The sequence below is a fragment of the Populus trichocarpa genome, chromosome 13 (assembly GCF_000002775.5).
Source record: "Populus trichocarpa isolate Nisqually-1 chromosome 13, P.trichocarpa_v4.1, whole genome shotgun sequence".
NCBI classification, from domain to species: Eukaryota; Viridiplantae; Streptophyta; class Magnoliopsida; order Malpighiales; family Salicaceae; genus Populus; species Populus trichocarpa.
The window spans coordinates 2,894,394-2,907,055 of NC_037297.2; the positions used below are offsets into that span (position 1 = coordinate 2,894,394).

At 34.6% G+C, this 12,662-nt stretch overlaps 2 protein-coding genes and 1 long non-coding RNA gene across 3 annotated transcripts; 2 read left to right on the forward strand and 1 right to left on the reverse strand.

Moving 5' to 3' along the window:
• Window positions 1-256: 256 nt before the first annotated feature.
• LOC7487676 (E3 ubiquitin protein ligase DRIP2) lies at window positions 257-5,554 on the forward strand. Its single transcript, XM_006375778.3, has 7 exons — window positions 257-628; window positions 1,771-1,870; window positions 2,345-2,672; window positions 2,805-3,310; window positions 3,401-3,451; window positions 4,048-4,120; window positions 5,169-5,554. The coding sequence occupies exons 1-7, from the start codon at window positions 514-516 to the stop codon at window positions 5,340-5,342; spliced, it is 1,347 nt and encodes a 448-aa protein (XP_006375840.3). The 5' UTR covers window positions 257-513; the 3' UTR covers window positions 5,343-5,554.
• Window positions 2,838-12,116, reverse strand: LOC7487678 (uncharacterized). The gene is made up of 2 exons (XR_002977332.2): window positions 11,353-12,116; window positions 2,838-6,746 (listed from the first exon to the last, which is right to left on the reverse strand). It is a non-coding gene; the product is annotated as an uncharacterized LOC7487678 (long non-coding RNA).
• On the forward strand, window positions 6,581-9,095 carry LOC7487677 (probable prefoldin subunit 4). The gene is made up of 3 exons (XM_002319044.4): window positions 6,581-6,726; window positions 6,832-6,942; window positions 8,627-9,095. Exons 1-3 carry the CDS (start codon window positions 6,718-6,720, stop codon window positions 8,885-8,887), a joined length of 381 nt encoding a protein of 126 aa, XP_002319080.1. The 5' UTR covers window positions 6,581-6,717; the 3' UTR covers window positions 8,888-9,095.
• Window positions 12,117-12,662: the final 546 nt, after the last annotated feature.

Sequence of the window (12,662 nt, forward strand, 5' to 3'; positions counted from 1 at the left end):
ATTAAAATTCTTTTTCACAAGTTATATAAGTTATTTTTTAATTATTAAAGTCAACCAAATTATATCAGATAAATACTCGAATAATTTAATTTTTTTCTGTACTGCAGGTGAATAATTTATTAGTTGTTTATCTCTCATTCCAATATAATAACCTAATAATACGGTCAGTTAAAAAATAAATCCAAACTCGCCGAACGTTAAACACGAACGAAGCGTGTTCCGCATTTACACGCACAAACAAACAAACATATGATGAAGAAAAAGAACGAAACACACACACACACACACACTCTTCGCTTCGGCCTTGCCTTTCCTTTCATGTGATTTCGTCGAAGAAAGAAAAAAAAGCTCCAACTCCATATCCCCACCCCCCTTTTGTGTCCTAAATTTCCAACAAACTCTTAACCCACACGTTGTTACTACTTCTTCTTCTTCTTCCTTTTTCTCTTTTTAATATTAGATCTTTCTCAATTATTATGTTTTTCTCAGCCCTCCTCTGAATGTACTGTGGATATGGCGGGACAGACTGTCAAAGTCCAGAGACAGGTGCTCGAGGCATGCATGACATGTCCTCTTTGTAACAAGCTCTTAAAAGAAGCTACTACGATTTCTTTGTGTCTCCATTCCTGTGAGTTTTTCTCTCTTTTTTTGCCCCTCTCTTGTGTAATTTGTCGTCTTCAATTTTTTTGATCTGGGGTTGTTGTGATTGTTGTGGAATTGGATGATAAAATTTGGGTTGTTTTTGGCTTTTTGTTTCTTGATCTGGGCTTGTTCTTGTTTTTCAATTTCTTGTTTAGCTTGCGTATCATGGCTTGTATGGATGTTGCAATTTGATGATTCAATGTCGTTGAATTCGTGACGGGGTTTGTCTTGATTTGTATTAATCGATATGGAGTGCAATTCTAATAGTGTTCATTTTTGTTATATGGTGGATTATTGTAGTTTTCAAATTCTCTGTTACTCGTGTATTTTTGGTTTCATTTCTGGTTTTGGTTCATGCATGTTCTGTATGACCTTTGTCACGTAGTGTTGAATAGTGTTTTCTTGGTGATTTCAGTTTCAGCTTTGTACACTACCGGTATAGTATTATGATTAAATAAACATAGTCAATTGAGTAACGACGATATGCGTACTTGAATCTTGCGTCGGGTAGAATCTCCAAATACTCTCTGGAAGTTTGGTCGTTTAGGCTTCAGGTGGTACAGTTGTGCAATGCATGCTTTGCACCACATGGAAAGCTTTGCTTTTCTTCTTTTTGATCTCTGTTACTGATAAGAAAATTAAACTAAAACTTGCATTGTTGAAGTAATTTGAAGTTTTGTTGTACCTTGTGACCAGTGTGTAATAATCAATCCGTATTGCCACTCACTATCCTCTGTCAATGACTCATGTAAACATACCTCCAACTTCATGACTATTCAATTTTCTTTAAAGAAAACAAAATATTAAAAGCTGTCAAAGTCCTTTGCCGGGCATGTATTATGCATGCTGGTTGCAAAGGAGTGGCAAAAATTCCACGAAATTGCTGAACTATGGCAATTTGCTCTGTTTAATCATATGAGGCACATTTTATCTTGAACTATTTTTGTTATTTGTTTTTAGTACGGTCACGTCCTTCTGATTCTTTTTCTTGTTGATTGTTTGATCTAAGGTGCTAGATCAAATCCTTTGGTCTTGAACAAGCAATACCCTCTAATTCCTTTTCCATCTAGAAATCTTTGATTGTTCAATGATCTGTTTCTGATGAGTTGGTTATGAATTCCAAACCAGTCTGCAGGAAGTGCATATATGAAAAGCTCTCAGATGAAGAGGTAGATTGTTGTCCTGTATGCAACATTGATCTGGGTTGTCTGCCAGTCGAGAAACTCAGGTTAGCCTTTCTGTGAAGCCATACACCCATAAACATGCACACAATCTTACTTGCATACTTACAAGAACTTGTTCTCTTTTCAAAGTGCCACAAATCACTATACTTCTATTCTAATGAATTGCTTCTCAATTGAGTTTGATATGGATTGGGGTATTGTTTTTGGAAACATAGACTAATTCTCTGCAAATCCATTCCCGTGATTTTATGTTCACTAACTGTAATACTGTTTACCTTAACCAACATAAATTGATTTGTTTTGGTCACTCTTCCTTAAAAGTGAAGCAAGACTTCTTAATCCAAGAAATCCTGAATTTGCAAAATTCAAGATGATATTTTAGTTAAATAACTGTTCATGCCCATGACATGCATTTTGACAAACTTCCAAGAAAACATTTAGATCAGAACACATGGAATGAAGTTTTCTCATGTTTATAGAAAAATAACATGCATTGGGATTTTCATGTTTGTATGCAGGCCAGACCATAATTTGCAAGATATAAGGGCCAAAGTATTTCCTTTTAAGAGAAGAAAAGTTAATGCCCCTGAAATTATGCCTTCGATTGCATTGCCAGCAAAAAGAAAGGAGAGATCGTTATCATCATTGGTCGTCAGCACTCCCAAAGTGCCAATTCAAAATGGCTTGACAGGAAGGAGATCCAAAGCTGGTGCCAGAAAGGCCGCTGCATTACGAGGATGCAATTTTACTGTTGAGGAATCCAAGAAAGAAGATTCTGCTGAGGATAATCCGATGAGCCCAAGCTCACCAGGGTCTCCTGTCAAAAGTATTCAAAAGAGAAGGCTGGTAAAGGAGACATTAGTTTCATTCTTGTGCTTGGATGAGTTGAAATTCCACCTTGATGTTGTGTAAGCTAGTTGCAGCCAAAAACATTTTTACTATATTAATGGTGTTTTTTTCCTTGGTAAATTCATGCAGGATTCCTCTGTGGCTGATCCTTCTACTGAGCAAAGACGTAATGATGATGACGAGGATGATGATGTTGAAATAATTGAAGGGAAGGCTGATCTATGGACCCCCTTGAATTGTCTTGTTGAAGCTGCGAACAGAACCAAGTCCTCCAAATCGCATTCACAAGGGCTGTCTTTAGTCAAATCTGGCATGCTTGATGATCCTGATTGTGAACCTCATCTGTATGAAACAAAATCCCGAGCAGAATCACCCGGTGGTCATCACAATGAAGTATATATGTCTAAAACAAAAAATAAGGAGCATGGACAGGGAATAGGAGTCCAAGATGACAAGAATGGGAAAAATTCACTTCCCATATCAGTGAAGCGGAGAAGGTTAACTGCAGCACGAAAAAGGGCAGCTCTGTCTGAGGGGTTGAGTGCCTCAGCTCAAGCAATGATAGATGCTGCAGGAGCTAAGAGCAATAGAAGAAATGGTCCAATATGGTTCTCATTGGTTGCCTCTGAAGACCAGTAAGATGCTTCCCAGGCTGTCTCTATTTTATATTACTTTGTCTACTTTACTTCAATATTTGTTGCTAATGTTGTGGAAATTGTCTCCAGGAAAGAAGATGCTTCCTTGCCGCAGATATCCACATGCTACTTGAGGATTAAGTGAGTTTCTTTAGTCTTATTACCCTCAAAACTATGTTCCATTTTGTTTTTTTCTTCTGAATATGTATATATTATTTTTCTCTGCATTTGTGTATTTGAAAACTACTTCAGTTTTTGAAAGGGTAAATTTGAAGTGGGCCACCATGCTTTCTCATAATCTCTTTTGACAGGTTAAGAAAATGGGTCTTTGTTTTTTGTAAGAAGATGTCAAACAGAAACAAAGATTACGGTTTTTACATAAGATGATATAATATTATGGTCCAAGCATTTGTTTCCCCAAAATGTGGATAAACGTTTTACATATTATATCCATCTGCTATAATAGAGAAATGTTAGGCTTTTCATGTGTTGGTTATTTCAGTAAATGTGCGGATTTTATTGTTTTGTACTCTAGAATCTGTTTGGTCTTACTTTGCTTTTAGTAATTGAAAATCAAATTGTTGCTCTCATTGATCGACTTAGTTTTGGTGTATTCACTTGATGGTTATACCTATGAGTTTGCTCAAATCATGGTCTTTTATGATGAAGCCATCAATTAACTTGGAACTCGTCCTCATTTACCCCTTGCTTTATTGTTCTTGATTTTCTCATCACAGGGATGGCAAAATGCCTGTGTCTTTCATTCAGAAGTACCTTGTAAAGAAACTTGATCTCGATAGTGAGACTGAGGTGTGTTCATCTCTCTTGCCTTCCTCAAAATATAATTTCCTTGTTGGTTTACTCGTTAAATTGCTGTGATTTTCGTTTGTCAGCTCTATTGTCGTTTGCTGGCTCTTTATTATTGCTTGTAAAAGGTCAGGAACAGATATCGAGCTTGTAACTACTGTTGGTTGTAACTTGAAATTAATTTTTTTATGGAAAGATCCCGAGGGGGGCATGTTTCCTTACTTCTTTTGTGCCTGAGGATACCAACTCATTTAACCCTAGGAAGTTTAGTTGGAATGATTTGAATAATTCCTAAAACTTCAAGAATCAAAATGACAGCACCTTTTGTCAAGTGTCAATAAGGCTTCATATTGTCATACCAAGATCTGCCAGGGAATCTTAAATCATATGAGAAAATGTACTCTATCTTCAATCAATGTACATTCAACTCTATCTTTTGAGTAACATGTAGTTGTACTGGAATGAAGGGAGATACATGTACCGATGAGTGATAAACAATGATATCAAGTATCCAGGGCTATGGATGTCATACAGCATTATATTTTTCTTTGAGCATAGATGTTCTTAGCCAGATGCAAAACAAGTAGTTTTAAATTTTTAGATAATTTCCGGCTAACAAGATGGAGTGTTGTAGTGCATTCTATATCAACTTAGTCAATGCTTTCATATTTCATATTTTCTTGTATCACTTCTGTTTTCTCGTGACACTATGAAAGCACTTACTCTGCTTGTTGAATAAAAATCAAATCTACATAACTTTTAATAAATACTGGCATAGTTGCTTGATGTTCTTGTGGGGAAAAAAAATCTGAACTATGTAAGGGGCTTTGCTAGGAAGCTTGGATATGTGGTCCCCACTTTTTCTTGACAGTTCATTGTTTCCTAAAATTGTTGTTGCATATTTGATAAAATTGTTCGTGAACATTCCTAATACTTCAAGTCATGATTTTTAGAAATGGCATCAGAACTTTTAATTTGTGTGCTTATAATGGAATGAACACTAGCTGCTGCTGCTGCTGCTTCTTTCTTCTTCTTCTTTTTAATTTTGTAGGTGGAAATACTTTGCCGGGGTCAGCCCGTCGGGCCAACTTTGCCATTACAGAACTTAGTAGACTTGTGGTTTCGAACCGGTTCGACATCAAAAAAAGTACCAGCCTCTGTGGGTTCGTCAGCTAAGGACTTCGTGATGGTATTGTCATATTGTCGGAAAGTCCAAGAGTCTTAAAATATACCTTTAACCTGCCTTTCATCTCGATGATTATTTACATCTTCAGTTATGAAATATTTATGTTGTTGGATTTTCAACATCTGTAACCTTTCTGTGATCTTTAAATCAAATCATCACATGCATGCTGCTTTGTTTCATGCATGTGATTACATGTATGAATATATTTATATTTCATTTATTATAATAGAGAGCCACATCACTTACGTTTGTATTCTCTGTCAACACTGTCTCCTATTTATCCAGAATTTAAGTTTCTAATGATCATATCGCTATTTGAATTTACCAAGTTACTAATTTGCTGTTGAAAGCTTCAAATTGAGAGGAGAATGCATGTTTGTGAGAGTGAGAAGTTGCTGAAGCTGTTAGGAGACTTGTAAAACGTTTCCTCTTTCCGAACTGGCCAATGTCATTTTAACTCCTGAACACTGTCTGCTAAATGCAGGCTTGCTCATGGCGGCACGATCTCTTGAACAGACATGAAATGATGATTTCTTATTTCACTCTTCAAATTTAAGCCGGCCATATAAAATCGAAGCTTAATCTAGCTCCATATGCTGGAGTTACAAGATTATTAGATCGTGGACTGGTTCAGACCTCTGGATTGAAGATCCTCAATCACTGGAAAAATCTTTAATGAATTTCGGACTTGCAACTCCTGTCGTTAAATCTCTTGTTCGTACCAAGTAGCATCATCTTAATCAAAAGCAGAGTGATTCTCTACCAAATTTAATTATGGATTTCGTCAAATAGTAGAGGATGAATAATGTATGTAAATCTTCATGCGAAAAGGACTTAATTTCAGTATACAAAAACCAACTAAAGAATTTCAAGAGAAAAGAAAAAATGAACTCAAAACAAGCCGATGAATTAAAAGTAAACTATCATACAATGTCCTTTTTTAGCAAAATAATTAGTAAATTCCTTTAATTTAAAACCCTAATCTTAAATTCCTATAATTTTATATTCATCTGCAACCTAATCCTTTCACTATCTTTCAACGATAAGTTAATTATTCTTCCCTAAAGTGTCCTCTATTTCCTTTGGAAATTATCCAATCTCCCAACTAAAAACAAGACAAAATCCCATTTAACAAGGGTAATTCAGACATTTAAAGAAGAATTGAATGTAAGACTGTGGTCAAGGGACTAACTCGTTATTTGCAAAACTAAAAGTACTAGATTGTAACTTTTGTAAACATAAAGAGACTAATTATAATCTACTCAAGAACCATTAATGATAGACAATCTTTAATGCTGGAAACTCTTCAGCGTGTTGTTTGCAGTTGCTGAGAGATTGAAGTGAGCGCATCAAACCTTGGTCGGTCGGTCTGTCTGTCTGTCTGTCTACTTGGAAGCTTTCTCAAAATCAAAACATGCAGCAGGTAATCAATGGAAAACCCTCCTACAAACAACTCCATTATTATTGTTGTTGTTATCTTTTTATGGTTTAATAATTAAGTAAATAACAATGAGGTGAATGGTGAAAGGGTGGTGGATCTGACAAGGAGGTGACTTGGGAGGATCAGCAGAACATCAACAATTTTGGCAGATTAAACAACAGATTGCACGAGCTTGAAGACGAAATTAAGATTGCCAAGGTACCATCTTTTTGTGTATTTATATGCCTTTGATTTCACTCTTATTAACGTTTTGCATTTATGTGGAGATGGGTTTTCTGAATTTGTAACAAGGGCAGCTTTGATTTTGTGTTTTATTTGATGGGTTTGTTCTATCATCTTTTTTGGGTTAGTTTTTTATGTTTTGAATAAGAGGTTAATATTTTTACTGAGTATTATTGGTAGATAAAAAAGAGAAAATAAAAAGATTGTTGCACTTGTTGATCAGAGTGTGCAGCAACTGGTGTTTGCGTTTAAAAGGCTAAATGTGATTGATTTGAATATGAACTGGAAGTTCAATTTTCTGTCTTAGTGTTTGTACGTTTAAGGGTATGTTGGTTTGGTACAGTAGGAGGGCTTATGCAAATGTAGGGTAAAAAAAGTCCATTGGTTGCAAGCTAAAGTGAGCTAATTGAGCTTATGTTGAATGTTAAAGATTGTTGAGGTTGCCTCATTTATCTTGAAATGGATGATCTTGAATATGTTAATTTGAGTGAAGATTGCATTAAGGTACTGGGTTTGTTTTTTCCTATGCTTTCAATGGGAACTGAAGTTAAGACTAAGCCTGTGAAAGATTTTGAGGAATTACATCATCTTGCTGATCTGGAGCAAAGCTTGAGTGGATCGGTTCGTCATAGGGTCCAAATATTTTGGTCACGGGCAAGTTGTTGGGCATGTCAATGGACCATGTTCATAGAAAAGTAAGATAGTGCAGGCACACTCTTGGTCTCCCATGCCAAAACTAAGTTAGTGAAACTCCAAAGTGAAGTTCTAATTTCACTCTCTGTTTCCTAGTTTGATTTAGAATTGAGAATGGAAAGGAAGGAGACATGAAATAATTTTTTATTTTATTATTCTGACTGCAAAAGATTTCAATCCCAATTTTTTGCATATGGCAGCAAGTTATTCATATTGGCTTTGTGGGTTCCAGCTAGCCTAGATGGTAAATTCACTTAATAAAATTCAATATCCAAATTAAGAATGCATTTTCTATGTTAAGATCTTACTTTTACTTCTTCCACCTTTGTTACTGATTTCTTTCACGAAATTCTTGCTCCTCTCCCCTACATTTCTCTTTCTTATTTGCCCCTAGTTTCCTCCATCAGAGTTAAACATAACATGCTGTTATCATATTTAAGACTCAATGAACTCCACAAACTCTTTTTCAAATTTCCGTTTTGGTTGTTCAAATACTTTACCACCCAGGTCCATCCAGTCCGAGATGCTTTGTGCATAGTGTTCCCTTCACAGACATTTTTGTCCTAACCTGCCTCCTTGACTTAATTATACATAAACAAAGTGCAAGGATTACCATAATTTTATGTGGACAGTTTGTCACATTGCCAGTAGTAGTGCAACAGCACAGCATAATAGCCATCTTTTGCAAATGGCAGCAAGTTATTCATATTGGCCTTGTGGATTTCAGTAGCCTAGACGGTAAATTCACTTGACTTTGTCTTTGAAGACCTGAAATTGAATCCCATCCAAACTGGGATGGGAGGGATTAAAGGGAGGAAAGGATGCATCTTGTTGTGTAACCTAGCTCTTGGACCTAATATGCCCCACCCATTCTATAAATGCATATAGGGATGTGTAATTTTGTTTTTAATCCTGTTCTCTACCATGCTGAGTTTTTTTTACTTATGCAATAGCTCCTTTTCTTCAGGAAACCAATGATAATCTAGAGGATGCAAGCAACGAGTTAATTCTTACTGACGAGGAGGTGGTTCGGTTCCAAATTGGAGAAGTCTTTGCTCATGTTCCAAGGGATGAGGTTGAGACCAGGATAGAGCAGATGAAAGAGGTGACTAGTAAGAACATGGAAAAACTTGATGAAGAGAAAGAGTTCGTGGTTGCACAGATGGCTAAGTTAAAGAAGATTTTGTATGGAAAGTTTGGGGACTCCATTAACTTAGAGGAGAATTAGTGAGGTAGGTTTTTGTTTTATTCCACAGAAGCTGTCTTGCTGATATGTTATTCATGGAAGGAGTCTCTTGTTTATCGTTGAAATATCAGGGAATCGACTTCTTCAAATGGTAATTGGATATTTTAGATTGTTGTCCAAGCTTCATGAATATAGATGGTGTATGTTTCTTACTCTCAGTTGTATCTGCTATGAAGTTCAAATTTTGATATTTTCTGTCTCATTTGTTATGAAAGCTGGTTTGTCTTCTGCTAGTTGTCGAGTTGCTTAAAAGTAGGGTTTTTTTTTTTAATCTTTTAATGAATAAAAGTAGTAGAAGCCCCAACAAAATTAAAATTGAAGTTTCCGTCTAGCAACAAACTATTGACAATGGACTTGCTAGGCAATCAGAAGGCCATTGCAGAATTTTCCTTTACAATTGCTTGATGTATGTCAATGATCAGATCACATATATGATTGAAAAATAAAAAAATTAGAAATGTTGATTAAGCAAATCGGACTGTTTAATCATAAGCACCCGGCGTTTTCTTCCAATCCAAGTTAACCATTGGGGATCACTTGATACAACTCTGTAGCCTTCATTTGTGTATAGTTTACGAGCATCCACATCATCTTCATATGCCCTAAGGGCAAGATATTCAAAACCATGGATGGGAGAGCATGTCGCATGCTTTTAGCAAGGCACTTCCTATTTTCTCTATTTTCTGCCCCTGATTGTTTGTCACTCAGCCTTAACATAGTGTTCCAGGACAGAAGAAAAATTGTTTGTTACATAGCCTTAGCATGATGATGTTTCAGGTTACTTTTAATTAGTGCTCAGGATAGAAGAAATAGATATGTAAGAGATATAATCGTGTTTAGTTGATGAGATACAGACAGAGACAGAGATAAAAAAAAAAAAAATGTTTTCGAAACAATTTTAAAATGAATTTTTATACTTTTAAAACATAAAGTATAAATAGACATGTTTTCTCGTTCATCATTGTCTGTCTTTTTCATATCAAGACAGTAGTCAAATATTATTGTAGAATCGGCAAAGCAGGAATTGGTTGTGACTATCATTGCCATAACATGAAAATAATTTGTTAAAGGTTAAGATTTGTTTTATGAACCCTATATTTGCAGTTATTCTTTGAAAATAAATATAATGAAGTTTGCCTCCTTAAAGATTTACAAGATCTTTAAATATGTTAGAAAACTCTACATCTACTAAAAAATAGCTTAAATTTGAAAAACAAGGGGAATTAAAACAAAATTCATAATAAATTAATAAATTAAAAAAACTAAAAAAAATAATAAAATTAGCCAAAACAACAACTTATATATCTAATTTAGATCCAATGGTCAAATCTCTCATTATCACAGTTTTAAGGTGTTAGTCTAGTCTGGCAAAACCATACTTCCTCTTGAACCTAGATCTGTGCTGGTTCATAATAGCATTTGTTAAGCTATCCACATAGTCTGTTCGTGTTAGATCCCTACTTGAATCGTTAGAACCTTCAGTTTCTACAAGTCCAGCTACATCATTCTCCTTGAGTTAGAAAGAACTCTTCCTTAAATTCTGCTCTTTTTTTAAATAGGGTGTCAAATGTTGAACATTAAAGACATTAAAAGTCTTCAGATGGTTAGGAAGATGAAGCCTATAAGCATTGTCATTTACCTTCTGTAACACCTCACAAGAGCTTGTATTTTTTCCTTTAGCTTGTTATACTCGCCCACTGAAACTGCCACTAGTGAGTGTTGCCTAGACTAGACATCAACCTTAAACACCACTCTCCTTGGAATCGTTGACTCCATGATTGTAGAAAACTTAGATTGATTAGTCTAAACACCATCAATATACACAGTAAAACCTAGAAAAGTAACAATACTAATAAAAAACTTACACTTCTTGTGGTTCTCATATAACCGCTCATTCCTCATAGCGTCAAAAATAGCTCGTAAATGCTTTAAATGAGATTTAAGAGTCAGACTATAAACTAAGATATTATCAAAATAAACTACAATAAATATGCCTAATAGTCTCAATATATGATACATGAACCTCATGAATACTGAAAGGATTGGACAGATCAAACAACATTATCATCCACTCATATAACCCAAAATAATCATCATGCTTTCAAGCGATCAATTAGCCAAAGCACCAATTTGACCTATAAAAAGATTAAAGATTTGTCTCTTTTGATAGAATCTCTGATTTCTATTATTTTTCCTCTGTACTGGATTGTGAGAGAGCCGAAATAAAATTTATTAAGAAATTTATTAGGTTTCCAGTTTTTCTGGTTTTTCATGACTAAAAGCCTACCATAATCGAACTAAACTGGTTCGGATAAAACCGGTTCTTGATTTGATCCGGATCATATTATCAAGAAATATCATATTTAGGTTCGATTGGATTTTTTAACCCGTCCAAACCGGATCATAAACACCCCTAGTCATGATAATTACAAAGGGTAAGGAAGAACCTTGAAGAATTCGATGAAAATGTCATCAAAGAGGGCCTTTGGTGTGTGGAATGCTTCCGCTAGAATTTGAGCTCCTCCCCTCATCTCATCAAGATTCCCAGCTAACCTTCTTTAAACTTCTGCAAGAGATGTTTTTTTTTTTTTCCTATTTAAGTTCTTGATGCCAATCATCAATATTTCTGTATATATTACAGGAAGCCAAGGTATCCTTGCCAAGGACGGCGCGTTGCAATGAGGGTTTGAGTTGTGGTGGTGGCGCGTGAGATGAATGTCAGGGTCGTTGGTTATCGTAGGGGTTGTGTGGTGGTTGTTGTGGTTGTGCTGACGGTGGTGGGGATGGTGCCATAACCTGCTTGTGGTTTAGTGACATTTAAATGGAGGGTTTTTGTTTGGATCTTGAGGATTGAAAGAAAGTTTGAGACTTTATGAGTGCAATCAAAGATGGGTTTTGATTTTTATGGTAAATTAATTTTTATCTAAAAACAACAAAATCTTTTTCGGTATAGGTTCTCTCTGGGATTCTGGAAATTTTTTTTTTTTGAAGAAGAAGAAGAAGACCAGAGAAAAACTGTGCTTCCTTTCTTCCAGGGAAGAAGAATGTCATGTTCAAAAAGATGGTCCTTGAACAAAACTAATCATAGTTGCCAGCCAAACATTAGTTTTGTTCAAGGACCAAGCTTAACCCACCATTTAAACATGGACTCCATAATCTGTGGAAATTGATATGCTACTTCTTCGATTACCATTTAATTTTCGATTTAGTCATTACTATTTAAACTTCCAGTTCAATCTAGAATTATAAGATAAAGAATAGTTCTTGACTAGATTGACGTGTCATACGCTGTGGATTAATTTTTTTCTAATATAAAAAAAAATGTCTAAACATTAATGGTTTTTTAAATAAGGAAAAAATATAAAATTCAGGTATTGATTCGGATGGAATCAATAATTTTAATTAATTTAATAATATAATTAAAAAATAAAACAAAATACCAATAATTATTTGAAAAATAAATAAATATTTGTTAATATTATAAAAAAATATCTTTTAAATACCTTTAAAATATTTCTACAATTTTATTTGATAATAAAATAAAAATAACATAACCTCGTAAAAAAACAAATTAAAACTTAATAAATTAAAAAATAATAATTTAAAAATAAAAAAAAAAACTTGATTCATTTTAACTTCTTAAATTTATTATCTAATTATAAAACCATGATAACCCACAACTCAAAATATAAAATTAAAATAACCACACATAAAAAAAACAAGAGAAAAAAATCAAGAAATTTAAGACTCAGTAATT

Coding starts and splice junctions, on each gene's coding strand:
- LOC7487676 (XM_006375778.3), top strand. CDS start 514: ATGGCGGGACAGACTGTCAAAGTCCAGAGACAGGTGCTCGAGGCATGC. Junction 629..1,770: donor TTCTTTGTGTCTCCATTCCT/GTGAGTTTTTCT, acceptor ATTCCAAACCAG/TCTGCAGGAAGTGCATATAT. Junction 3,311..3,400: donor TTGGTTGCCTCTGAAGACCA/GTAAGATGCTTC, acceptor AATTGTCTCCAG/GAAAGAAGATGCTTCCTTGC.
- LOC7487677 (XM_002319044.4), top strand. Junction 6,943..8,626: donor ACGAAATTAAGATTGCCAAG/GTACCATCTTTT, acceptor CCTTTTCTTCAG/GAAACCAATGATAATCTAGA.